This window comes from Aspergillus nomiae (assembly GCF_001204775.2).
Source record: "Aspergillus nomiae NRRL 13137 chromosome Unknown contig00109, whole genome shotgun sequence".
Taxonomy (NCBI): domain Eukaryota; kingdom Fungi; phylum Ascomycota; class Eurotiomycetes; order Eurotiales; family Aspergillaceae; genus Aspergillus; species Aspergillus nomiae.
Window position 1 is genome coordinate 45,532 of NW_015378164.1, and position 26,601 is coordinate 72,132.

The following is a 26,601-nucleotide window of genomic DNA, read 5'->3' on the forward strand; positions in this document are numbered from 1 at the left end:
TCAGAGCTTGGCATCTCGTGGAGCACCCAAAGAAGAGCCATTGAATGGGCTGATGTCTGGAATCGCATCCGGGAGATCGGAGTTCTCGCCGTGCGCTAGCTTGAACAATGGTTCCCAGACGGTGACAGCCCGTTTGGTGATATGTCCATTCCCCATCTCTGGAAGATGGTAATAGATCAGTTTATCTGCGGAGCATTCCAGCAGTTGGCCAGCCATGCCCGTTTCATCTTCTAAGAATATTTGGACTGCGTCGAGGACCGTCTTCATCGGAGTCCGACTATGGGGTTTCAGGTCAGCAACCGCTCAAATATGGATCAGAGTACGGTATATGGGGAAGAGAGCCGAGATAAAAGCAGCGAAACGACTTCGACTGGACAAAACCTACCATTCCGGAGCCACGGCCTCGATCATCTCAGGAGGAACAATGGGCGTGGCAACAATACCGGGCAAGACGCAGTTTATAAGGATGTTATCCTTGGCCTTCAATGCTGGTGCAACGGCACGAACGAATTGATTGACTGCTGCCTTGGTCCCACTGTATTCGGGATACGTTTTATGAGGGAAAATACCCCCGATACTGCCGGTCACCACGATCCTTCCGCCCGCCGCAGGCTGTTGTGCCGCATAAAGTGCGTTGCTAATACAGTGCCATATACGACACCTTTGAAATTTATATCAGTGCAGGAAAGGTCCGGCTCTGGAGGGACGTCCTCCGCTCCTTTATCACGCCGGTTAAGAAGATAAAGCGAGGACTGGTCACCCACGCCAGCGTTCGCGCAGAGGACATCAATTCGCCCCCATAACTGGAAAACCTTTTTGAAGACGGCAGCTTGGCTCTGATAGTTGCTGACATCTGCTTGGAAAAAACGTGCGTTCTCACCCAGGCTCTGCACTAGATCGTTTCCAGCCTGGGTTCGGCGGCCAACACAGGCGACTTTCCATCCACGTGAATGCAGGTCCCTGGCAATATCGGCTCCAATGCCAGACTAGCAGAGGGTGGACGTGGAGTAAGTGGATCTGTCCTCTCTATCGACTAAATGGAGTACTTACAGTCGCGCCTGTTATAATGGCAACTCGTTTATTCTGTTCACCCATTTTCTTCGTCGGATATATGTGTGGGTGACAAGAATTGGGAGAACCAGCATTCAGACATTGTGCCACATGCTAAGAACCACTACTTTTAGTTTAGGCTGCAAGCGCGCACAAATAGCTTCGGGGTTATTAAATGATTGCTGGCTAGTCCATGCCTATTACCCGCAGTGGAGAAAGACCCCTACGCGATGTGACTTAGTCTCTTGCCATAGCGGGAAGTCAGGAGGCGATGAAAAACAGGAGGGGGGGAAAGCCCAGAGAGAGTACAAGAAAATATATAAGAAACGCTGCTATAACTATCCGTTGTTCTGGGTGGCTAATGCCACACTCTTAGTGGTAAAGTGGCTTGCGGGTCACAGCTCTTCCCCGCTGTCATAATGGGGATCTTGTCAATCGTCGTCCTTCTAGCGCTCTCAACCGCTAGCGATGGATGGGCCGAAGTAGCACACGATCAACACTCTTGCTTCCTTGAATATACAAGGAGACTCTAGGCCGATTGGTGGGTCCTTTGCCACATGTCCCAGCATGTTATATCAATGGTTGAAATAGTGTGTTCAGATACAACAGCGGCATCATTGCTCTTGGAAGTATTATCAAGTTCATTGGTGAGCACAGGTCAGGCCACCGCGCTAAAACACCAAGCCACTCCCAACTGTGGTGAGCCGTGTGCGGACCTTGCGGTGCCTTAGCCATCCATAATGGGCCAAGCCGAAAGTATATTCACAGGGGAACTTATTGCAATTCGTTCGCAGCATGCAACTCACCGTTTGTCCATGCATACTTGGTTTGGTTCAAAAGGATGGCGCTCGGCGGGAGGTCCCTCGAGTCAGGATCCATAGATTGACTGGGGGACTAGTACTAAACAAGGATAGGTAACGTGACATCCATCCATCGCAGGACAGGTTGGAATCGCGGTGTCCTCCGTATCACGGTATGTCCAAGCTATACTTTATTCTCCATGTTGAGTTCTAGTCTGACATTTATTTTGAGCACTCAGCCTGATCCTTACATTGAACTAATAAAGCAAACAAGCTGAGTGAATGCAACATCTCCGCCACATACTAATGCACGTACATATCACAAAGGAACAGTGTACATTGTTTTCTCCACCAGTAGGTCTCCTTCCATAAATGTATAAAGGTATCATTGTTGGCTCTTGTATTTGCTGGTGTCAAAAACAACCAGCTGGTTTGTTATGATGTATCCGGTCACATACCAATGAAGTATGAGACTTACACCAGTAGTTCACGCAAGAAACTTGGTCTTAGCATCGGTATTAGTGGTCCACTAGTGGAATACCATCCAAGCCAATTTATCACCAACTAGTCCCCATAGTGTGGATGAACACAGTCATTCATTGGTCCAAAAGGGGTCTCTGGTGGCACTATTCTTAGGTTAGTATGATGCGGTATACTGCAATGTTGGTTCCTTCACAATGGCAAACTAACATGTTTTGGGAACCCTGGTCTGGTAAGAGCACGCTGGTAAAAATATAGAGTGTTGTGCAGTTGTAGTTGCCATAGACTCGATCGTGCAGACGGCCATCGTTACATCAGTCACGGTTCCTTCAGCGAGATAACCAGTAGCTATACTCTTGGTGTGGCAACAGTGGCCAGTTTCCAGTAGTGACAGTCAGCCCTCTGATCGAGTTTCTGGTCCCCGAAGATAATGCATTTAGTCAAACAGCTTGTCAAAAGACGAAGATGGACCTGGAAACTCCGGATTCTTGGTAGTGGCGGTCAATCGAGCACGCTTATGATATCCAAATGATATCCAAGAGATAGAAATTAGTCACCACTAATCTCATCTAGAACCTGAAATAAAATCTGATTTTGCACTCTGCATCCTTCGTCAGTTGTAAGGCCATTCGAGAAACCTGCCCAGAGCTTTTTCTGAATCTCTGCCATGTCCAAGCCACGTCTATTATGTTGCTTGATCAGCTCTTCCGCAATCGCGCAGAGGGTCGTATTGAGAACATCATAACTAGTGGGTCGTGATCCCACTGCTTCACCAGGAAGACAACTACATATGGACAGACGTTGGTCGGATATTTGTTGATCTGAAATCTCCTGAGGCTCGGTTTTTTGGCGGGCCTTGCAGCGCCCTGGAGCACGTCTGTCTTTAATGAGCTTCCTAGCTCCACTATGTGTGGGACCTCGGCACCCTCCTGGCACCTAGGTAATGAAGGCGAACTCCCACAAGTGTTCCGTTGATTCTGCGTGGCCGGGGACTGTCTTAGAGCTGGAATGGCAACCTTCTGAGCCGTGTTTGGGTCCGCAAGTGCCTGAGCATATTCTGCAATAATTTCGGTAGGAAACCCTAAGCGAGAACAAAGACGTTTCAAGCCCCTATTTTCGGCTTCCAGCTTCTGAACAGCCAGTCTATGTTCAACATCTTTTTTATGGACTTGTTCTTGGAGCGCCACCAGCTTTTGCTCCAGGCCACGGATGTGCTCCTGCTTCCTAGCACGGCTCTTGCGTTGGTTTTCTCGAACTCGAGCAAGCTTATCAATTTTCTAGCAACGGGGTCAGACAACTCAGTCACTGACTGGATGGTACTAGATCTCCGGGGCTTCAACCTTTTGATTGGTATTATCCATTACTTAGTTTATGCAGCTAGACTGTAATGTTGGGCTGAGTACCATGCTTTAGAGGAAAGGAAAAATGATAGTTTCTGGAGAGGACGGCAAGAACCAGATCGACACGTGACAGGGCAGCTTGGTCGCAAATTAGCTTTACTCCCCCCGACCGGGAACGGTAGTTAAAAGTAAGATCTCCCTCGGCACATCATCTCAAAGACACTTTGGCTGGGTTAAGGTGATGAACAATGAGCTATCACTGGGTCCAGTGGAGCAGCGCATCATAATAGTGGGATTTTTGCTGCAGCTTGCGGCGGGAACATCCCATTTCAAGTGGAGATGAAGGAGTCTAAATCCGGACAGGTCAACAGCTGGTTGGAACCACTGTTCCCTCCGTCGAGTGCGTAATAAGATCCATACACTTGAAGGGAGATTGAATCGGCGCCTTCTGTACAACGTCATTAGCCGTCAGTCGCTGCTTATTCATTCAAGAGCTAACAATTGTCGCACTCCTCTATCATCTCTCTCCCCGATTCCTAAGACGGTTTCTGTTTCACGCTTTCTAGGCTTGTATTGATCGCAAATTCACTGTTCGGGTGGGTGTCACTATCTAGTGTATCAATACACCATCATTCTCTTGCAGCTATGGTTTCTACGCGACACCATCCCCGCGACTTTCCGCCTCCATCAACGGGAAAGGCTTCCTCACCATCTCACAACGATGGCGCTACGAACCGATGGGCACACGCCCCGTCGACTGCCATTATCATTTGGCTTGTCTTGTCAGTCCCGCTAGTTATCTGGGATGCAGGCTATGTGTTGCTCCGGCCGCATAGCATGCCAGGCAACAAATTGCACTCCCCTATTTGGATTCCTTATGCGCAGTATGGAGCCATTGACTATCTCTACGGCTGGCCGGCGTTCAACGCTCGGAACGGGTTCCCAGCAGCACAGACGGTCTTGAACCTTGTGGAATGTGTCGGGTACATCTATTACCTCTGGATCGTGTATAGGCACGGAGTCTCCGCGTCGGGCGGTCGCGGGCAGCGCAAAGCCAAAAAGGGGCTTATTTGGATGCTGAGAACCGAGAAGGTGGTCTCTGGCCGAACTGGAGCCACTGCCCTTTTAGTCGCGTACAGCGCATCTCTGGCGACTCTCAGCAAGAGTGTCCTCTACTGTGAGTTGTGAAAAGCAGAGTCCTTTATATTGGATTGCTGTGCCTTGCTTACAAGGATCCCAGGGCTGAATGAGGCTTTCTCTGGCTTTGATAACATTGGACATAACGATGCTGTAACTCTGATTTTCCTGTGGATTATACCAAAGTAAGCTGCCTGGGTCATGATCTCACTTCGTTCGCTTACAGGTGGGCCAGCGGTCTTTGGATTGTTTTCCCTGGCTACAATATGTATATTTTGGGCGCAGAAATCGTGGCTTCCCTTGTCAGCGCCGTGCCACGGCCGCGTGCTGGGCGACCTAGGTCGTAGTAGGATCCGTTGCCGGAACGGCATTTATGCGGGGGACTGTTACATGGCATGCCACGCGTGGAACATGAACCGCAGCCGAACGAAGCATCTTGGGATGTGATAATTAATTCGATGAGTAATCTCGTATGGCGGTGACGTTTAATGTTAGATATGTATATTCTGATTGCTAATGTAATAGAAAGACTTGATGTCATGGGGGTCCGGGCGACGACCACGGTAATGTCAAGCTCACCCCTTAGTACACCGGTATATCTTCAAGAGTGGACTATCTTGCCGAATATGCTCGAAGGGTAGTGTAGAGTATTCACCTCGGACAGTCGATAATGGACCGTAATGTCACCACAAGGGGTTTTATACGCCATGTCGAAGAGAATGGGAAATGTCCCGGACTATGGGAAGAGTTCCTCCATGTAACCGCCTGAATTGTCAGGCGTCCATGCGTAGATAGTCGATGATAGATTCAAATAGGAACTAGCGGTAGTCATGACTCGTGACTCGAACACGGTGAGGATCCACAACCCACGCATCCGTTTTCATAGTTGGACTATTGGAAGTATAACCAACAGAAAAAAAACGGGAGGCTAACTCACCAACCAAAGGTCATATACTCAGAGGATCCATTCTCCTGGGATCCGAATTCAAAGAATATTTGGTTCACCCAATGACCAGGATTGCATATAACGTGCAAGATGGCCCCCAGATGACGGGGTTAAGGCACCTATTGACTTAAATCCAGACTCGATGATTCCTTCGTGACTTTTTAGTTGCATGAACCCGCTACCAAGAGGAGTTTAGTCTGCAACTCTTTCTCCTCCACTTTTCGCGCTTCTTTCTACTTTGTACAGAGAAATAATCCCTCAACTCCCCGGCGACGCCCGTAGTGAACCCGAGTTGTTCTTCCTGACTCGGGGCCGTCGCCAAACCCATTAATAATCCCCCATCATGACGACGGCCAGCAATGCCAAGCCGCCACCGACCGACCCTCATCAATCTTCCCCATACCCACCAAAAGCGACCGCCTCATCCCGCAATTTCGTCCCGTCCTTCTCCCGAGACCACGAGAATCCTTGGACCTCTCCCCAATCGACTATCTCCGGCCTACCGAACGATGACCCGCGCCTGGCTCTTGGGGTACCTGCACCCGTCATGATCCCGCCCGAGTCCGACGAGTCCCCCTTGGCCTCCTCCGCAGGCCTGACCTTGGGGCACGACGATATCGCCCTCCCCGACGATCTCGACACGCAGAGCCGGGCCAGTTCGCGCGACCCCGGGAGCGTCCAAACCGGGGGCGATATCGGCAATAATCTAGAAGCCGGGTACGACCATCTCCCCGAGGACGGGAACCAAGACTCCGCGCAGAATGGTGAGCAAAAGAACGATAAACCAGCGTGGAGCGAAATGAAGACAAAGGCTGGGAAGGAGCGAAAGCGCCTCCCCTTGGCGTGCATCGCGTGTAGGAGGAAAAAGATTCGATGTTCCGGCGAGAAGCCCGCGTGCAAACACTGCTCGCGCTCTCGCATTCCCTGCGTGTACAAAGTCACCACCCGGAAGGCAGCGCCGCGGACAGATTATATGGCAATGCTAGATAAACGGTTAAAGCGAATGGAAGATCGCGTCATTAAGACGATCCCGAAGGAAGAGACAAGGGATATGTCAGCCATCGGGCGATCAGTGGTCCGCCCTCCCCAGCCAGGGCAGACCTCGAAGAGCCAGAAGAAGCGGACAGCCGACGAAGCTTTTGCGAATGAGATGGACGAGTGGGCTCGTGGAGAGCGCAAAGCTTCGCTGGATATCTTCCCAATGCGCCGTGAAAGTAAGATTAACGATAGCACTGGTTTGATGACTGAGGGAGCAGAATTTTTACCCTCGTTAGAGATTCAAGAACATCTCGCGGAAGTTTTCTTTGATTGTGTCTATGGGCAGTCTTACCTCCTGCTCCACAAACCTAGCTTCATGCGTCGATTAAAGGCCAGGACTGTGCCGCCAGCTTTGATCCTGGCAGTTTGCGCCGTATCGGCTCGATTTTCAACTCATCCACAGCTTAACTCCGAACCGCCTTTTTTGCGCGGAGAGAATTGGGCCAATCCAGCTGCTGCAATAGCTTTAAGCCGTCACGACGCACCCAACATCACGATTCTGACTGTCTTCCTGCTGCTGGGTCTGCATGAGTTCGGAACTTGTCATGGTGGTCGAAGTTGGTCTTTCGGGGGTCAGGCGTTGCGGATGGCATACGCTCTGCAACTGCATAATGAACTTGAGGAGGACCCGCTATTGAGCCAGACCAATGGGGGCGGGTCCCAGCTCAGCTTTACAGATCGAGAGATTCGAAGACGGACTATGTGGGCTTGCTTCATGATGGACCGTTATAACTCGTCTGGAAGTCAACGTCCACCTATTGGAAACGAAAAGTTTTTACAGATACAACTACCGATCAAAGAATCGCATTTTCAGATGGAAATCCCGGGTCCAACAGAGGATCTGGATGGAAATGTTCCCAATCCGGTTCCAGAAGACGTGGGCCAGCTGTCAAACGCGAAGGACAACATGGGAGTGTCTGCCTATATAATCCGCGCCATAGTATTATGGGGGCGTATCGTGGACTATCTAAACTTAGGAGGAAAGAAAAAAGATGCTCATCCACTGTGGTCACCCGAGTCGGGGTATACGCATCTCAAACGACAAATTGAGGAGTTTTCTGCCTCTCTTCCAAGCCATTTAGCATTTACTTATGAGAATCTCCAGATTCATGCGGCCGACAGGATCGCCAACCAGTTTCTCTTTCTGCACATAATCATTCATCAGAACATGCTATTCTTAAACCAGTTTGCCATTCCGTTATCACCGGGAGGGCGTCCCCCACGGGATATGCCCAAGGCTTTCTTGAGCAACGCTGGACGGGCCGCGGTAGAGGCGGCCCACCATATCTCTGTGCTGATCGATCGCGCTTCGGCATACCCTCTCACCGTTCCCTTTGCTGGTTATTGTGCATATTCAGCCAGCACCGTACACATCTGGGGTATCTTCTCCAAGAACTCCCAGCTGGAGGCTCGGTCAAAGGAAAACCTTCGATATACCTATAGATATCTAAACAAGATGAAGAAATACTGGGGTATGTTCCATTATATGGTGGAAAGCGCTAAGGACCGATATCGGCAGTTTGCAGATGCTGCCATTAAAGGGTCGGTTGTCACCCAGAACGGCAGCCAGATCACCGCAATGTTTCAGTATGGTGACTGGTTCGACAAGTACCCTCATGGTGTCTCGAGGATGCATTGGGAGGACCCAAATACTCAACAGAAGAATAAAACCGACGACGCCGTGATGAGCCAGAAGGCCGACCTCCAAAGCGTTGAGGACTTCTTTGCCAGTCTCTCCCCTACGTCACAGCCCAGCGTGCCCGGTCGACAGCATTCCAGGAAGGACAGCAGAGGCGAAAGTCTGTCTGACATGGGCCAGCCAACCTCTCAACCGATGGTTGACATCAACACTCCCGGGATGATGGGCACGCCTGGAGCCGGGTTCCCGCAGTCCGGACTGTTCAACCAGGCTCGTGGGCAACTTTACGGCCAGTATCCATTCGACTTCCCCGTCCCAGCCGACCAACTACCCCAACTCGACCGACAGTTCGTCTACGGCTCCTTCGGCGGTCTCGATCCCTCCACCAACTTCATACCTCAAGACAATCCGCCCATCTCCACCGTAAACGGCGCCGAGCCTCCCAGGCAGCCCCAGACAACTCTGCCATCTTCCCAGGCCAGCTAGATCCCAACGCTCCCGCCGGTCTAGGCGAGTACTACCAACCAAGCGCCTGGTTCCTCCCCTTCAACCTCGACCCCGTCAGCGCAGGCGTCGCCTCGACCCCAGTCCCGCGCAAGTCCCCGGCAGCGGAACCCCAGACATGTCCAACTTTAACACGGGAAACATGCCCATGGGCACGTTTGACATGGGCATAGCGGGTGTGAATCGAGGCCCTCACGTGAACGAGTAACGCCGGCGCTTGATGTTAGATATCCCGGCGGATTTTTGTTTTTCATTGTTTTGGTTTTCTTTCGGGATCGACTTGGCGAGTTTTTGATCGGCTTGTATGGGATGGTTTGGAAAAAGAGATGGTTGGAGTTTTGTTATGATCGCTTGATATCTGTACGGTGGTCTTATGTGTATATTTTCCTGGGGTTTAGGGAATGAACTAATCTCTTCTGATGGTGTGGGTATCTTCTGCTGTTTTTATATTATATCTTGGGCTGGATCAGACCATGTGGTTCAGTCAGGTCCTCCTGGGTAAGTATTTATCCTGTGCCAACTAGTAAAGAACATATCTCTACATCCCACATCTACAATAGGCAAAAAAGAAGACCTCCCGCTATCTGTAAAACCCGAAATCTATATATATATATACCACACAGGGGGACTAAGATCCAGGAAGACAAGCAAAATCAAAACAAAAAAGAAAGTGCATCATCCGTGAATCGAACACGGGCCTCATCGATGGCAACGATGAATTCTACCACTAGACCAATGATGCTAGTTGATATCATCTCCTTCAGATTTATGCTAAATATACCAAGGATTATGGCCCTTGGTATCAATACCACAGCCATCCCTGGACTCAAAGACTGGCCAGGATTGTATTAGACAACTTATTTTTGGTATGGACTGCTATAATAGGGAAGCGGCATGGTATTGGTACTGAGGAGGGTCTGTTGTACATACAGGTTGCCAGGTTCATAAATAGCTGTCTTTCCACGATAGTATATCGTACGTTGTACTCCGTACGTATCTTTGATTTTGCATACTTCGTATATCAGGATCGACAGAATAACTCAATATGAAACCTGGTTCGGCAGACGAAATGCTAAAGCGAATATCATATCCGTGTTCGGAAGCGAAGGAATTCATAGCGCCAATGACTCGTATTCGTAACAGTCGAGGGAAATCTTACACAAACATGTAATACAGTGAAATCTCACATGACAATCATATAACGAACAGACAACAGCCGAAAGCAAAGCAAAGGAAACAGGGAGGATCATGATATGTTAATCCTCCCATTCTTCGTCCAGTTGATCTATCAGTCGATTTTCGGCATCGACATCTCTTCCAGAGTTTCTCCGCCCGCCGATCGCGCCGATGAACCCGCCGCGCTGGCTGCCGCTGCGGGTGTGGCCGAGAGCCGGCGATCGTTTGAGACGGAACGCGCGGCCTAGGGAGGAGCCGACAATGGTGAACATGTCCTAGTTACGCTTGCTGATTAGCGATGGTTCCCAATGGTGTCATGGTTTAGGCATATGAGAAAGACACAAGTGGAAGGAACCCTGCTAAACAATAGAACTATTTAACGAAATCGTTGATGTCCAACATTCAAGGGCTAATCACAAAAGCAGATCCTGCTGCTGTACACAGAAAACCACAGTTTACCCATGTTCAACATAGGTCTAAATGATTATATAGCAAACAAGAGATAGGAAGAACATAGACCAGATGCTGAAAGTACCGACTCCCTCGATGTAATTGAGCTCTAGACCAGCCAAAGCGGCATTCAATCCATCCTCGAAATTGGTAGCTTCGCATAGTTGAACTCCTTGTAGGAACCTCGATCATGGCGGCGCGCTCTGGAAGGAGCCCGCCGAAACGGTATCAATGCTAGTATACTTACTTTTACAAAGTCGAACATGCCCGCCCAGAGGCTGTAGTTCGGGCACTGTCTCCAACCGCGTTGGTGCATCACTGTTCGCTGATAGGCGCAGCCACCAACAAGGTACGCGACGACGGCGATCAATGCACTACAGGACGGTGTTAACCCTTTCGAATTTTTCCCTTCCATAAATGGCCCATCGGATAGGTAATACTCACATCACACCGAATATACCGGCTGGGCCAAGGCCTTGGCCGTCGGCCGGGGCCACGGCACCACAGGCGGCAGAGCTTCGGACTTCAAAGAAGTAGGTGCACTGGTCCATAGTGCCCACAAAGGACGCGGTTGCCTGATGTGCGGGGGCATCACGATCGCAAAGGAACGACATAATCGTCGATTTCGTGCGCGAGGCATTTCCGATAAGCTCCCCAGCACAAGGCGAACCATCAGTGTAGTTCAGGACCAGCTTGCGACCCCGGAACAATGGCTCAGACGCTTGTTGCCTAAGAACAAGTCAGCCTGGTTTCTCTCTGGTTATCATGGTCACAACCCGCACACAAGCATACCCGATAGAATAGATCTTGCCCTCCTTCTCATAATATGCACTAATATTCTGCCACCTTGCACGGTCGACTCCCACCACATCTTTGATATTCTCCACCACCGGAGCGCACACGTTTAATGTGAAGTTTGCATGGTAGTCATGACCCTTGGCATGCCAGCTCTCAGTGCGAACGTTTCCACGAAGCTTTTCGTCCTTCGTCTTGGGTGGGGATAGAGAGATTGGATTTAGATCATAGTAGAAACCGGTAGTTGGCGAGCGTGCCACACAGGGCGGCAAGGCATTTGGGCTTGTTGGATCCGAGGCAGCATAAACGGAAGCATGTGGTGCTGAGAGAAGGAAGAGGAACCCAAGCAACGACGTAGCTAGCGACTTCATGATGGGAGATAAGTCCCGCAGGGCGAATGCGGGATGAATAGCGATAACAATGATAGAATAAAAAGGACCGAGATCGCCGCAGACGAAATTAGTAAGGAAAGAAAGTCCGGTGAATTGTTGATAAAGGGAAAAGAAGGAATTATGGAACGAGAGTGAGTAATGGGGGGAGCGAAGGATAAGAACCGAGGAGGATACGTAAGATGTTGGATCTGTGGTGGTTCTCCAACAATCCACTGGAACTGCGGAGAAAACAAAAGGAACAAAAAGGAACAAACGCAAAAAGGGCCCGCGGCCCCCGTCGGCCAACAAACATCCGACTCAGACGACAGACCTTCTTTTTACAACAAACACTCTTCTACCGACAGATAAATACCTGCTGTCCTGCCATTGGAGAAGCCCACAGCTTCCTACTTCTTCTACAGTCTTGTCTGTGGGTTTCTCTGGCATATCCGCGACCCCTTGGATCGCGCATTCTCTGACGTCCCGAATTTCAGTCGCATCATGGCGCCCAAGAAGAATACCAAGACTAAAGTCCCGATACAGCCCGTTCCCGAAAAACGGGGCTATGAATTCTGTGGCCCGTATGTTGTTTCAAGAGTGTCGCAGCCAGGAACCTATCAATTGACCTTCCAATAGCCCCGGCGCGTTTGCATTTGTGACCTTCCTACCAGCTCTCATCTACGCTTTCACCTTCTTTTGTAACGATGTATCCGGCTGTCCTGCTCCTTCGCTGCTCCATCCGTCGACCTTGTCCCTGGATCAATTGAAGAAGGAGGTTAACTGGCCACAAGATGGACTTAAAGGGTTCTTCGACGCTCGTGTGACCTTGTGGGTGTTGAGCTATTACCTCCTCAGCCTGGCCTTGAACGTGTTCCTACCCGGCGACGAGGTCGAGGGTACGGAATTAGCCTGCACAGGAAGACTTCGATACAAGTTCAATGGTATGGATCTGATGTTGGATGCTTGAGTGATATCGGCTGACCCATTTACAGCCTTCCCCACCGCCGTGTTGATCCTCTCCGGTTTGGCTCTGGGCACATACGTCGACGGTGCGGACTTCGTCGTGTGGACCTTCCTTTGGGATAATTACGTGCAGGTCATTACGGCAAATTTGATCATTTGCACAGCGATTGCGGTCTTTGTTTATGCGAGGAGCTTCTCCGTCCCCGCGCCTGGTCAACTCAACCCCGAACTTAGACAATTGGCACCGGGTGGCCACACTGGCAATGCCCTGTATGATTTCTTCATCGGCCGGGAGCTTAATCCTCGGGTGAAGTTGCCTATTCCTTTCGTCAGTGAGGCTTCACGGACGATTGACATAAAAGTATGGTGTGAGATGCGGCCCGGTTTGCTTGGGTGGAATATACTGAACCTGTCCAACATTGCCCGCCAGTACAGAACGTATGGCTATGTGACGGACTCGATCGTTCTTTCCACCGCATTCCAGCTCTTCTATGTTCTGGATGGCTTGTATATGGAGCCAGCTGTCCTAACCACGATGGACGTGATCATGGATGGATTCGGTTTCATGCTCTCTTTCGGTGACATGGTGTGGGTCCCATTCGTCTACAATTTCCAAACTCGGTATCTCGCGGTTTACCCCTTGGAGTTGGGTCTGCAGGGCATCCTACTTATCTTGGCCGTAACTGGCGTGGGATACTCGATTTTCCGTGGCGCCAACAACCAGAAGAACCGTTTCCGTACGGACCCCAATGACCCCCGTGTGAAGCATATCAAATACATTGAGACGGCCAGTGGATCCAAGCTGATGATTTCCGGATGGTGGGGAATGGCGCGTCATATCAATTACTTGGGTGACTGGCTGATGTCGTGGTCGTATTCGCTGCCCACTGGATTCGCCGGTTATACTATTATCGAAAGCATCACCCAGACCGGCGACGTGCAGAAGCAGGTTGTACAGAATCCTGAGGTCCGTGGCTGGGGAATGATTTATACCTACTTCTTCTTGATCTATTTCGGTGTCCTGCTTATCCATCGCGAGAGACGCGATGAAGAAAAGTGCAAGAGGAAGTACGGTCCTGATTGGAACCGCTATACGTCTCTTGTCCGCAGCCGCATCGTCCCTGGTATCTACTAGTCGGATCCCGCGCGCGTTGTATTCTATGTTGGGGGTCTCCTAATATTGTTTCTGTTTACGTGGACCAAAAAGTTCGTGATGTGTTCGGATTAGACCCTGGATCCACACCAGTCGCTTCGTTCTATGTATTCATAACTATTACTTTTTAATATGTACATCATATAGAGCCACGTCATGATATTCATTGCCATAAATTCCATCAATTGGATCAACGCTTCCGCTTCCTGGGATCAATCAGTACCTCCAATCCCCAATTCTCGTCCCCTGGATTGGGGATCCATCCACCCAATACTCTTCTAGCGTCTCGTAGCGCACTCTTCCGCGCTTGGAGTGACTCTGTCAGAACCGTAGGCTCTTTCTTGAATTCCCGATATGTCGGGGCCTCAGTAATCCGCTTTGTCACATCCAGTCCCAAGGACAACAGCCCTTCCTCCACACCGATCTCGATGCCAGATTCCTGATCCTGATCTTCAACGCAAGATTGCACAATCTCTTTTGATAGGCCCCATAGCCTCGCCCTTGACAACGCAGAAGCGCCCCGTGCCAAGGGCTCCGACGCCCGATTCCCCTGTTTCACCCCGTTGATGATAGTCTCATACAAGCCTGTCCGAGAGCCACCCAATTTAGGCAACGACTTGGCGCCATTATCCACCACACTAGGAACCGACACCGACGAAGCCGCCGCCCAAACAGCAGAAATCACCGCCGGTTTACTTTTCCTCGAAGCAGCCGTGGGATCCGACTTCCCAAACGCCCAAAGCTCCTCGACGAGCCCAGCAGGAACCGACAGAATCCTAAACGGTCGAAACCGCCAGCCATATCTTCGCTCGTCCACTGCCTCCTCAGCACCGGGGGACCAAAACCTCCCCTTGAGCTCTCCCATCCTCCCATCCTCCCCAAAGCACCTCTCACACCCCACCCGACTGATCTCCCCCTCGGGCATAATAATCCCCTCGAGATACGCATTCGCCGTAGTCGCCACAAGCAGACTACTCTCGAACGACAACAGCGACGAAACCTGCCTCAAGGCCAACTTATCCGAGCACGACTTGCTCCGCGTAGCTTCGGCATCCGCACGAGACGGCTTCCGCCGCACGATGCCCAGTCGCGAGAAATGCGCCCTGCCGTCAAGAAGCTCGCCGTCCTCACCATCTGGCGTCGTCGTGGGAACCTCCCACGGCGTTGGGTCCTCCTGCGCCGCCATGCAGAGTTCCATGCTAGCGTCTCCGCATGGCGCACAGGTGCAGTACATGTAGATTTTCAGATCCGGGTTGAGTTCAAACGGTGGCAACGTTACTGCTGAGTCTTGTCGTCGTCGAATGTATGGAGAACATGGCTTTTTCTCTTTCTCTTTCTCATCCTCTTTCTTCTCAGTTGCTATATCGTTCTCAGATGAGGCCCGTTCCTGGGCAATCAAACTCCGACACTCGGATAGTAGCCAGTGATTGAATGCGCGGAGAGCAAGGATCTCAGCGTGCCAGTCGTGGAGCACTAGTCCTTTGCTTTGGGGGACTTGAGACGCTGAGAGGCATTTTGCGCCGGATCTGCTTATCGTTAGTGGTAGTTCTACCTTTTTTTTTTTTTTTTTTCTTTTTTTTTTTTTCTTCTTCGTTTGTATCTCAGTGAGATAGAAGTGGAAACTTACGTAACAGCCACACAAGTCAATTCTTCATCTGGTGTATCTTCCCCTAATAAGATCGGCATTGTTAGATCCTCGCCATACTACATATTATACACCACGAAGCAAGCACAGGGAATAAAACACCAAGAAGATACAATTCCAAACAAATATAAAGAAAAAAAAAAAAGAAAAGAAAAGAAAAAACATTGAAAGAAACATACATACCCTTCACAATCACAATGCCCGACATAGGAATCCACTCCCTGGTCCCATCAGGCCGAATACTGGGCTTACTGCGCGCAGGCAAGCCATCGAAATGCGCATGCACCAGACGCGCAATCCGACATGCCAACGGCGGTTTTGTGCCTGACTCCTCCATATCCGGATTCGGATTCTCTCACTCTATAACCAAATTCTAAAGAGTAACAGAGAAAGAATGAAAGACCCCGTCACAATCCCACACGATACAATCATACCCCACAAAATTTCTTATATATATCTTTATCACGTGATTCCATAGTACCCAGACATAAATCCGCCGATAAAAGAAAGATATCACGATAAACCCACAGCCTCACCAAACCCCCAACCAAGTCCAGAACAACTTACAACCGCCCCACCACCCTCACCTCCAACTCCTAGATATTACCACCGGACAGAATCGCCCAAAATGGCCGACAAGCTGCGCACGCTCCAGAACCTCGAGGCCATGCAGGCGCGGTACGTGGGTACGGGCCACGCGGACACGACCAAGTACGAATGGACGTCGAACATCATCCGCGACAGCTACGCTTCGTATATTGGGCATCCGCCGATGCTGTCGTACATGGCTGTTGGCATGGGTGAGCCGAAGGAGAAGGTGCGCGCGATGTTTATTGAGAAGATGGTGAGGGGGGCTGGGAATCCGCCTGAGGTGAGTTTTCTCGCTTTTCTTTCTCTCTCTCTTTTTTTTGGGGGGAGGGGGAGAAAGGGACAGGGAGTAGGGGGGATTGTGTGAGTGAGTGCTGATTGTTTGGGCTTTAGACGCAGGAGTGAATTGATTGCGACGGGTGACTATCAGCTATAGTCTTATTATGATTGTCGAGGTTTACGGACGATAATGCTTTCTCTGAGGCGAGGACTCTGCTTGATGGCTGGCTGGCGGGTTGAACTCGTTATCAGCGCCGGTGCTGGGTTGGTACTGCTTGATGCCAACTGACATGCGGTCCGTTTACTGTTGTGCTTCATCGCTTGGGAGTTACGGAGTATCTTAGACGGCTCGGTGGGATGAACTGGGCTTATCAGTTGTACGCTCTGGGCTGACTTTTGTTGATTTATTTCCATGTACTATAATGATTCGAGAACGTCGGTTCCATGCTTTTAGTGAAAGGACTGGGCATGCATCCACAGGGTGTCCGAATAAAACAACTCATACATATGCGAAACATAGCCATGCAAGATCGTCCGTATACCAAAAACTACATGTACACGTCAAGCTTCCAACATAACATCACTTTTCCGTTTTTCCAGCTGCCGCCGCCAAGTGGGTGTTCTCAGTTTGCAAGGACGCGATCAGCTCGAGCCATTGTCGTCGCTCATTCCTAAGCCGCTCCAGTTCTTTCCTCAGATGGTCGTTCTCGTGGCGCAAGATCTCATTCTCCGTTCGAGACTTCGTTTTTTCTTCATGGTCTGCTTGCTTGCGCTGTTTAGACTCAATCTTTGATGCCTCCTTGAGCTGATGCCTCTCGATCTTCCCCAGCTGCTTGAGGAGCTTGGTTTCCTCGTTGAATAAGCCCGAAGCGACCTTGTGCATCTTCGCTGTGTCGCGACTGCTTGGAAGATGAGCCAAGTTAGGACTGCTCGACGAGCGGAGTTCTGACGATTGGCGCTGGTTGCTGCTGTCACTGCTAGCGTCGGCGGCCGCCAATGCAGCTGCAGATGCTTTGTCTCTCTTGGACCCTTCCTCGCGGGATGGTAGATGGAGGGATCTGATGTCTTCTCGTACTCGGTCCAGGTGAGTCTCGACTTCACGTTTACGTTGAGCTAGCTTAGCAAGCTGTTTCTCATGCGAGGTTAGCTTGCCGTCCTTCTTCTCTATCTTCACCAACTCCGCAGCGGAGATATTGAGGTGTCCAGATTCGATTGGGGTGGCGAGGCCGGAGTTTATCGAGGACGCTTTGTCCTGCGAAAGCTGGGACTTTGCATCATCCTTATCTTTTTCCATTGCATCCCTTTGTGGAGCGGGATCCCCACTGGATCGGGGCGCTCTCTCTCTGTCCTCTTTAGTCACATCAGACATGTCTCCTGATGAATGGCGTGAGTGGCCGGGTATATAGTCCAGCACAGCCTGGGGGGCGTATCGTTCCAATCCAGCGTTGAGTAGATAGGCAAAGCTGGCAATGAGACCATGATGCTCCACCTCGGTATCCGAAATTTCAGAATCGCTGATCTCACTATCTTCAGTTTCCTGCACGCCAGCCGTATGTAGGCTGTTTCTCCTTCTCATGCGACCATCGTCCATACCTTGCTCGGCGGACGCGTTAGGATCGCGACAAGCCCAATCCAGAAACTTGACCGCATCCGAACAGATACTCTTCGGAGTACCCTTCTCAACCATCCACCGAGGTATGTTACCTCCAGGGTCACTTCTCGTCACCATAATCCACTCGACAGGGTTGGTCTCCTCAGGCCCCTCGCCCACCTTAACATCACCACCCTGCTTCTCTTTCAAAGCCGCCCCCGTCTCCCCATTACCAGACCCCTGGCCATCACCACCACTTCCCCTCGTAACCGGAATCTCCCTAATAAACTCCACAGACTCATACTGCCCCCGAATATATCCCTGACAAGGCGGCGTATCAGCATGCTCCACGGGTTTCGAAATCATCATCCAAAAACGTCCCCCTTCCTCAACTCCGACCTCCCAACTAACAATCATCGTAACAAAATCCCTCGGCGTCGTCGGCTTCGGAAACTGCGCCGAAACATGAAAAACAGTTACATGGGCCAACACCTTCCCCCCACTCTCATCCTTTACCTCAATAGTCTCGACCTGCTTCTCGGCCCCGATGCCGCGGACCGACTGGTCGGGCGTCTGGCCGTGCTTCATGCGCTCGCGGTTCGCCTTCAGCGTCTCGGCCATCTCGCTCGACAGCTTCGCCTGCCATGTGGAGAATGGGAGGCCCTCGTGGACGCTGCGACGACCGAACCAGTGGCCTTTGCCGTCGTTGCCGGGGAGTTTGTGGATGTGGAGGTCGAGGGGGTTGTCTCTTGTGCTGGAGACCTTGATGGGTTTGCTCCATTGTTGTTGGAGGGATTGGAGGGTTGGGTCTGAGGTGTTGAGTCTGGCGGGGGAGGGTTTGACGTTGTGGATGGGAGTGGCGGTGGTTGATGGAGGAGGTTCTGGGACGGAGTTGACGACGAGGTGGGCTTTGGTGGAGAGGTCGTTGATGTAGGCGCGAAGGGCGGAGGGGTCGGTGGGCACGTCGTCCCAGGTTATTGGGGCGAGGCATTCGAGGGCTTCTTGGAGGGCGGCCATTTGGTTTCTTTGGGGAGGTTGATCACCGGTGGAGTTTTGGATGTACGTATTCAAGTTGTACTGTCGGGTCGACAGACAGGTGGGCTGTCGATCGAGGGTTGATGCAAGTTGTGAGGCTGATTGTCACCAACAGTAGTCCGTAATTAATCAATTCAAAATCACAATTCGTTCAATGGATATACAAAGACGTAAATACAAGTGAACAGCAAAACTCATGCAGCCTGTTCCAGAAAGTCGCCGTGATGTCCGGCAACAGAAGACAAGGCGGGTTCCCCAGACCGTGACGTCATTGGTGATCGGCAGACCACGAAAAAGCCAGGTCCAGAATGACTATCATGACGACTATTATACTGTTCGCTATTATAATTATGATCATACGACGAGTACTAATACTAGGATGGTTCATTTGTACCATACTATATCTACCAGCAAAGAGACCATACACTTCCGCTAGTCCTGCAATTTTTCAAATTATGTTATCCAGACTAGTTACATCATGCTCAAAGGATCAATGCGTACGACAATAACGACAGTCAGGGACAAAAGAACAGAACGAGGAACCGGCCTCAACAAGTGCAAGACTATACCAGCATCCGATTCTCGCCCCGCACCTCTCACTCAATGAGAGGGGTTGGAACGAGCTTATCCAGGTACTCAGAACCCAGCCTGGAAGATAGGAGATGACCCTATAGACAAACACAGTCCACATCGCGCAAACAGACCAAGGGAGATTGGCTCACTCGCAGGACTGAGTCCCATCAAGGTCACAGACCCGACGGTCCTCAGCTAACACCGGGCGCCTGTCACGGACAGCCTTCCCGGGCCAGCGAGTAATCCAACTTCCGTTGTTCTATCGACGCCGACGTGGTCTGTGTTGCCAGAAAAACTGCGAACGAAACGATAACGTAACTCGCAGCGCCGCAATCAATACCTCTTCAATCTGACCTAGCAGATGACCAGTCTGGCAGCCTGTACCAGAAAGAGGGTGTCCAGGACAGAGAACGAGGCGTCTAGGCCCAGCCATAGCACCATCGATCAAGCTATCCTGGACGGATGCGGCGACGAAAGAAAACAGAGCGAGCGTTTCTCATCCAAATCATATCCCAAGCCGCGAGGCTAACCAGGTCTTTCATGACATATAAAACGGGATCTGAACAATGGGATATTCTCATGAAACAAACAAAACAGATAGCCGACCCGCCGCTTCTTCATGCAAGAAAACAAAACCGAAAGAATCAAGGAGAGACGGAACGCTAACGCTGGCTCGAAGAAAAAGAAGAAAAAACAAACAAACACAAGGTAGTCACAATTGCAAAGAGAGAAGATATTATGTTCTTTGATGGTCATGCAAACGAAGTGGAGTATCATGGTCGCAGAATCGTCAATGGTAACGCCGTCACTGATGCCAATTAGTCTGTTGTCTGTATAGCGGGTATAGTGCTCCCGGTCGTTCTGGTAGGTGTATCTCGGACTCGAAGGGTACAAACGAGCTAGATGTGGCTTGTAGACAGGGACTCTGGGATCTAAACCAAAAATACGCGAAGTCAGGGAGACCATCAACGTCAAGTGTATGGTTCCATGGGCGTATTACATGGTTGTCCCGTACGGCAGCGCAAAGTCTTGGTATCGATCCCCCACCCAAACCCGAGCATATTCGCCGCTGTGCTGCAGGGCTGTACCAGCATGCTTGGCAATGGGAGCGCGGCAAGTGCAGCGGACGTAGCAGCGGTGCTATAATACTGCGTCGCATTGTAAGGAGCAGTGGTGTACGGTTGGCTGTAGGACGGTGTCGGAGAAGCATACGAGAACTCATTCATGTTGTTCAGGCTGGTCCATATATTCGGATTAGAATCTCCTGTACTGGCCGTGGCTGGGCTGGATGGCAGTACTTTCCACGTATCCATCGACACAGGTTGCTGCATAGGGTCGTGCCACCATGTCTCTGGCCCGGTGGAACTGGGGAGAACAGGTGTCGAACGAAGCACGTCGACCACGGGTGGAGGGGGAGGAAGCAACGGAACGAACAGGCTGGTGATCGCGGACTTTGCTTCCTCACTCCGGCCCCCAAGCAGCTCACCTGCACCGTCCTCCTCCAATCCTTCCAGTGCCTGCGCGCTGGTGCGATAGACGAACTTGTTGGCAGCCTGGACAAACTCCTCCTGTAATTTCTTCAACTGGCTCTCCTTCTCAGACCAGTCCCAGGTACTTGCGGCTGTGTCAACGGAGTAAATCTCCTTGTGAAAGTCGACCAAAGCTTCGATTGTTTCCGGAGTCAGTTTGAATGCGACCTCGTTTCGAGATACCATGTCAACATGCACCACATATGCCTCGACATGGATCATCTGGTAGTTGAAGAACGCCTCCACCCATGGGTTCTCGTCCCTTCGGAGCTCTGCTTCGGGGGCCTTGGGGAACATCATGGAGCACAGGGTCCAGATAGCGTTTGGCGAGGACAAGGTTTCCGTTAGACACTTCGTATGTTGCGTCACATTGTTTAAAGGTCGCTTGACTCGGCTGACTCGTTTCAATGTCGCTGTCAGCCATGGCTCGATTTTGGTGTTCAACACCACATTCGGTGAAGACCGCGGCGCAAAGGCAGCGGCCGATGACGGTAGCAGGACCGTCGGCATTGCGACTCTGCGATGATGATACTATATTGAAAAAAATGAAATAACAAGAGACTGGCAGAGCTATAATAAAGAAATGAAAAAAGAAGGCACAACGTTCATAAAGGCGACATCCGCCCACAGTAAGTGGTTCTCTGATATAGTAGATGACTCCAGCGGTAAGGTGGGATCCCTAGTTGAGAGCGGTCTCTAGTGTCTTGACGGACGAAAAATTGGACTAGCGCCTGACCGGGTAGATGGAGACCGTCTGTCAAGATATATAGTAAGGAAACCCACAGTACTGGTCACAGTGGAGTGGGATGGGAAGATATGGGAAGTAGAGAGGTCCAAATTACTGTGTGGGCGAACGCGCAGAAGGGAAGAGAAAATGACAAAAGTAAAGAATGTAAATGAAAGAAAGTTTTTTGTAGAGCGGTAACGAGAATGGAGGGGAAGAAGAGGCGAGACGCAGAGGTCGAGAAAAGAGAGCGTAAGAGAGAGAGAGAGAGAGGGCGCGAAGAGAGAAGCGTCGAGGAGGGGCGGGAGAGGGCTGACCCGAATGGGAAAGAGAAGAGGGTGACCGTCAGTGATTCTGAACACAAGAGAGATCAGAAAAAAAAATATATTATAGGGTGTATTAATGGAGTTGCTTTTCAAATTTATTATACAGGGTCTCACTAAGGGCAAAGAAAAATGGTACGAAAATAAAAGGAATTTAAGAAGAATAGAGTAACCCTGTCTATCATTTAAAAAAAAGAAAAAGAAAAAAAACAAGAAGAATAATCATGAATCACCACTAATCTGTTGATATACTTTCTACAGAAATGCAAGAGCCTTTTTTTTCTCGTTTCAGTCTACGGAGTATCCGTACTCTACGACTTGCTTACCTGGTCTGAGCGTATAGATACTATGATGCCCGGCGACTTTTCTCATGCAGACATGAAAACCCGATCGTATGGAACGAGTCCATACATACACACAGAAGCACAAAATTTAGCCACTCTCCGGATTCACCGTCCGATCTCAGCTGGTACCCTCCTTCGCGCTGGAGTTTAGGGCGTTAGCAGCATGCATGTGTCCAGAATCGTCGCAAAAAGTGGAGCCTGGCAGTTGAGAGTTGATGGATGGATTGACCCAGAAACATGTCAGTCCCAGTTATTTTACGCAGTACAGCAGGTAATCTATCAGTACAATACATACTTCCAGCACGCGCAACGACAACCTATCCAGCCAGAAGACCCTTTTCAGGGCCTTGATCCGAAGCGCCAAAAGACACAGTGTGGCTGAGGCGGACCTGATTTGGGAAGTTTCGAATGGTTCCCACGTCCGTCAGACGATTGGAACTCGCATCTAGTTTCCACCCAACTCTTGGCTGGAAAGTCTGTTCTTTTAGTTTGTGATTAGTTTCGATTCAGTGCTATTATATTGTATTTATTTTCAGTCCAGTATACATTGTCAAGTGTGTCAAAGATCAAGTGGATGAGTCCAATAGAAGTGTCAATGTGTGTGACTGTACAATACTCAATGTATGTATGCATGTATGCATGGATGTATGATTTGAATTCTATCAAGAGAGGAAATATGTCCGGATGTGGCCTGCTTCCCAACGCCGGAAACGTCACACAGATACGACAGCCGACATGCTCTAGGATTGAATTTGAAAGACATTGTAGAGACTACTGTTGTAACCTTTGGGCGCCAAATAAGCCATCCAGATTTGGGCTGTCGCTACCACCCTCTTGGTAGAAGTTGCAGATTGTACCGAAGTCGGGTATGGTGCAATGTATGAATTCATGTATGCTGTAGGTATCCTGTACATACATACCGACAGATGTACTCCGTCCATACGAGGTAAGGACTGAATGTGGTAAGGAAAACATACCAATCGCAGGAGGGTTGGCTAAGCCCCAATGCAGACCCACTTTTTGGGTGAAATGCATCTTTGTTCAGATCTGACTAAGGATGTCCTATGTAACGGTCACCAAACATCAGATATCATATTCCAGGGAGTCGATGGTTCTGGTCGTCCAGCGTTAAAGTGACTAGGAGGAAAATACAAACAACCCTCATATAAAACCATCTTAACTCTACCTGTTTCAGCTGTCCCTTTGAACATTCCGCTGAAAGAAACTCGGCATTTCCCACCGAGGACCACCCCACTTCCATCTTGGTGTGTGAAGATCATCCGATACTCGTTTTGGTGAACAGTCTCCGCCACCGGTGGATACAAGTTAGTCGCTTATGCTCAGCTGGGATGTGCATTTCCAAGTATAGCCCTTCTGCTGAAATTCAAACTTAATAGTACATCCGAAGGCAAGCGTTGTGAATGACGCAAAGCCTTGAGAGTCATACAGACGATAAGCGAACGAAATAATAAAAATTTAGGAAAAATAAAAAAGTAAAAAATAAAAAAAAAAAAGTAAAAAGGTACAGATGATAAATTCAATGATTAAGATGTGTAGAAACAAAAGGGGGGGGGGAAACAAAGAAAAAGAAAAGAAAACAAGTACCTCTGGCCAGAATAATACTCTTAAAAGAATTGAAGGGAAAGGGAAGCGGAGAAATTCGCCGAAAAGTCTATCTGCCACTTGTTACAGCCGTGCATTAGGGTTTGTTTCTTACCCTCACGCAAAAGTCCGCCTTTCATACGGTATATAAAACTCGCTTCAATGAAGCAAGAAAGCAGGGAGAAGGAAATAGAAAATAAACAACAAAAGAGATGTTTCTTCAACCTGCTGCAACAAAAACAGGATGACGTCGTCTCCGGACCAAAAGGGCCCGAAGAAAGACTCCACAGAGCTTTGACCAGTCCGCACAACAACTGCCCAAAGGCCTAATCCGTACCATACACAAAGTACATGTGTAGAATCGCATATGGTACATACCTGCACCTGTCCTTCTGTGAGCATGGTACAGAGAGTATCTTACCTTGCAGACTGCATGGATGCTCGCCAGGAGTCTACTTTGCCTACTGCAACTCGACCATGGGAGACTTGTGTATCATCCGTGGTTCTAGGCGAATCCAAACCCATGCCCCTCAACCTAATTCCCAAACAATCATGAATGAAATGACCTCTCCATCTGTACTACAAAGCGGGATGAGCCCTGCCATATCCAGTAGCTTAAAACAGCCCTTTGACCATCGTCTCTCTTTCTTTGTCCCTCCCATTTTCCCCGTCTTCCGCCATGTCTCGTTCCACATTTGACGGTCAATGAGGAAAGGAAAGGTAAAATGCATAAAGGGGAAATTTATAATAGACTGTGAAAATAAAAACAAAATTCCCAGTATCTCACCTGATGAATCGCGGGTCGAGTCCTCGTGGGGCGAGCTAAAGGGCCTAACAAATCTTCGGAAGCTGGAAGGGTGCCTCTTCAGGCCTCAGATTCGCTGATGGCGACAGAGTCCGGCTCACTGCGCTGCACCTGAGATCCCTGTTACGATCTACCATTGGACTGAGCTTCGTTCACGGTTGTATCTAGACTTTACTAGATGTGGAAGTCATTCGAACTACCGTCTGCACTCGTAAGATGCCATTCCGTTACAAGCACGGGAGAAAAAGGAGGGTTGTCCGGTTGCACTTCCGTCAGTTCTCTTTTCTTCTCTTTTATTTTCCGATCTGCACCCATGCTTTACTCGCGTTTTTCCCTGGGTCAGTGCTGCACCACATACCTACTCCGTATTAAGTAGGGCTCGTCCGGTTAGTTCGTCCTCCTGCAGTGAGCGGAGCTGTAAGGCCCGGGTTGGTAAGTAAGTAGGTATCCTGGATGCCGGGCACTGCTCCTTTCAGTCAATAGACCCCATGATCTGCTGCACGCGGACGCGGAAACGTCTGGGGGTAGGTAGGATTCGGCGACACCAAGTTAGGCTGAAAAGGGTTGAGAGCAAAAATTTTTGATATCTGCCATCAAATAGAACCCACTAGCCTGTCGCACAGTTCCCCACAGACGACTCAACAGGACAGGCAGAAACATTGCACTTGAAAGGCGATGGGTTGAGGTCAGGTAATGACATGCTGCTACGGTATCAGCACGCGCCCAGCAACGGGTTCAACGCACGGAGAGCACTCACAAGCTGTGGCGAAAAATTGACAGATGATGCCAGAACGTTTCGCATTCTCGGTTGGAATCGGCATCCGACAGGAGCAGCCTAGGAAGTAAATAACTCTTGTGCAGCAAGGCAACCAGCGTCGTCAGCTTGGACCACGCTTTTGCGACACACTGCAACTAAATTTGACCGTTATTTGTCGCCCTTCCATAGCAAAGTAAGGCGTAGCGCCTATAAAGTTGCTTGACTATGACTCGGGAGAATTAACCCCCTATGAGAAAGAGTGTCACCTCCGTAAGTGCGTACGAGCACCGCATATGACCTCGTAGCGACTAAAGATATCCCTTTTTCGGAGATGACCGACTACTGCGCCTCTGTCACGTTGCCACATCAGCCACGCCGGTATTGTGGCGGGGTTTCTGCAGTACAACCATGACATAAGTTGTTAAGCATAGATGGACATGGACGAAAGAAAAATTAGAGAGAAGTACGTTAGAGAATTTGGCAGAATTAATGCGGGATGAAGAATTCCAGTATTGTACCTGTGGGCATGTATTAGTTAATTTTCTCCAACCCTAAAACGTGAGGAATATATACTGAGTACTGAGTACTCCATACGGTATTACGGAGTAAACCTCAACCTGAACAGCCTTGATACTTCCTGTAATTGACAAAAGCAAAAACTCACACACGTGATAGGCTTAAGAGACCCCTGAAATCTTGATACACTCACCAATCATCAAATGTATAGTGGCATATCATGCAGCCCCTCGATCGCTTAGAAGTACTTCCTTGGCCGCATAAATTCAATTGATTCTGGAGCCACCACCATCTCAACCTATACTCATTGCAAGACTTGAGCATACGCCACTTATCTCTGGACTTAGCTGGATTAGCCCGCGCAGATCACCACTCGCAGATCGACATGTATCACTGCGAGATGCCTAGAGCTGATAAAAGGTCCTCAACTGAGCTCACAACGCCTTGG

At 49.9% G+C, this 26,601-nt stretch overlaps 10 protein-coding genes across 10 annotated transcripts; 4 read left to right on the top strand and 6 right to left on the bottom strand.

Moving 5' to 3' along the window:
- ANOM_006482 (15-hydroxyprostaglandin dehydrogenase (NAD(+))) lies at positions 1-1,095 on the bottom strand (the record flags this gene model as incomplete). Its single annotated transcript, XM_015551738.1, has 4 exons — positions 1-277; positions 386-612; positions 657-986; positions 1,051-1,095. The coding sequence occupies 4 exons, from the start codon at positions 1,093-1,095 to the stop codon at positions 1-3; spliced, it is 879 nt and encodes a 292-aa protein (XP_015407539.1).
- Positions 1,096-3,028: 1,933 nt separating this feature from the next.
- On the bottom strand, positions 3,029-3,691 carry ANOM_006483 (bZIP transcription factor; the record flags this gene model as incomplete). The annotated part of the gene is made up of 2 exons (XM_015551739.1): positions 3,029-3,607; positions 3,671-3,691. 2 exons carry the CDS (start codon positions 3,689-3,691, stop codon positions 3,029-3,031), a joined length of 600 nt encoding a protein of 199 aa, XP_015407538.1.
- Positions 3,692-4,315: 624 nt separating this feature from the next.
- On the top strand, positions 4,316-5,154 carry ANOM_006484 (uncharacterized protein; the record flags this gene model as incomplete). The annotated part of the gene is made up of 3 exons (XM_015551740.1): positions 4,316-4,847; positions 4,911-4,992; positions 5,043-5,154. The coding sequence occupies 3 exons, from the start codon at positions 4,316-4,318 to the stop codon at positions 5,152-5,154; spliced, it is 726 nt and encodes a 241-aa protein (XP_015407533.1).
- Positions 5,155-6,096: 942 nt separating this feature from the next.
- Positions 6,097-8,916, top strand: ANOM_006485 (putative C6 transcription factor; the record flags this gene model as incomplete). Its single annotated transcript, XM_015551741.1, has 1 exon — positions 6,097-8,916. One exon carries the CDS (start codon positions 6,097-6,099, stop codon positions 8,914-8,916), a length of 2,820 nt encoding a protein of 939 aa, XP_015407532.1.
- Positions 8,917-10,023: 1,107 nt separating this feature from the next.
- On the bottom strand, positions 10,024-11,833 carry ANOM_006486 (putative vacuolar sorting receptor (Mrl1); the record flags this gene model as incomplete). The annotated part of the gene is made up of 4 exons (XM_015551742.1): positions 10,024-10,385; positions 10,808-10,934; positions 11,005-11,289; positions 11,353-11,833. Coding segments are annotated over 4 exons (1,002 nt in total), but the record flags the coding sequence as incomplete, so codon positions are not given.
- A 394-nt stretch (positions 11,834-12,227) lies between these two features.
- Positions 12,228-13,824, top strand: erg24B (c-14 sterol reductase; the record flags this gene model as incomplete). The annotated part of the gene is made up of 3 exons (XM_015551743.1): positions 12,228-12,307; positions 12,363-12,667; positions 12,719-13,824. The coding sequence occupies 3 exons, from the start codon at positions 12,228-12,230 to the stop codon at positions 13,822-13,824; spliced, it is 1,491 nt and encodes a 496-aa protein (XP_015407534.1).
- A 208-nt stretch (positions 13,825-14,032) lies between these two features.
- ANOM_006488 (tRNA-specific adenosine deaminase) lies at positions 14,033-15,824 on the bottom strand (the record flags this gene model as incomplete). The annotated part of the gene is made up of 3 exons (XM_015551744.1): positions 14,033-15,368; positions 15,470-15,512; positions 15,671-15,824. 3 exons carry the CDS (start codon positions 15,822-15,824, stop codon positions 14,033-14,035), a joined length of 1,533 nt encoding a protein of 510 aa, XP_015407541.1.
- Positions 15,825-16,115: 291 nt separating this feature from the next.
- On the top strand, positions 16,116-16,480 carry ANOM_006489 (splicing factor 3B subunit 5 family protein; the record flags this gene model as incomplete). Its single annotated transcript, XM_015551745.1, has 2 exons — positions 16,116-16,358; positions 16,469-16,480. The coding sequence occupies 2 exons, from the start codon at positions 16,116-16,118 to the stop codon at positions 16,478-16,480; spliced, it is 255 nt and encodes an 84-aa protein (XP_015407540.1).
- A 454-nt stretch (positions 16,481-16,934) lies between these two features.
- On the bottom strand, positions 16,935-18,962 carry ANOM_006490 (uncharacterized protein; the record flags this gene model as incomplete). Its single annotated transcript, XM_015551746.1, has 1 exon — positions 16,935-18,962. The coding sequence occupies one exon, from the start codon at positions 18,960-18,962 to the stop codon at positions 16,935-16,937; it is 2,028 nt and encodes a 675-aa protein (XP_015407530.1).
- A 1,562-nt stretch (positions 18,963-20,524) lies between these two features.
- ANOM_006491 (uncharacterized protein) lies at positions 20,525-21,592 on the bottom strand (the record flags this gene model as incomplete). The annotated part of the gene is made up of 1 exon (XM_015551747.1): positions 20,525-21,592. One exon carries the CDS (start codon positions 21,590-21,592, stop codon positions 20,525-20,527), a length of 1,068 nt encoding a protein of 355 aa, XP_015407531.1.
- Between the last annotated feature and the right edge of the window lie 5,009 nt (positions 21,593-26,601).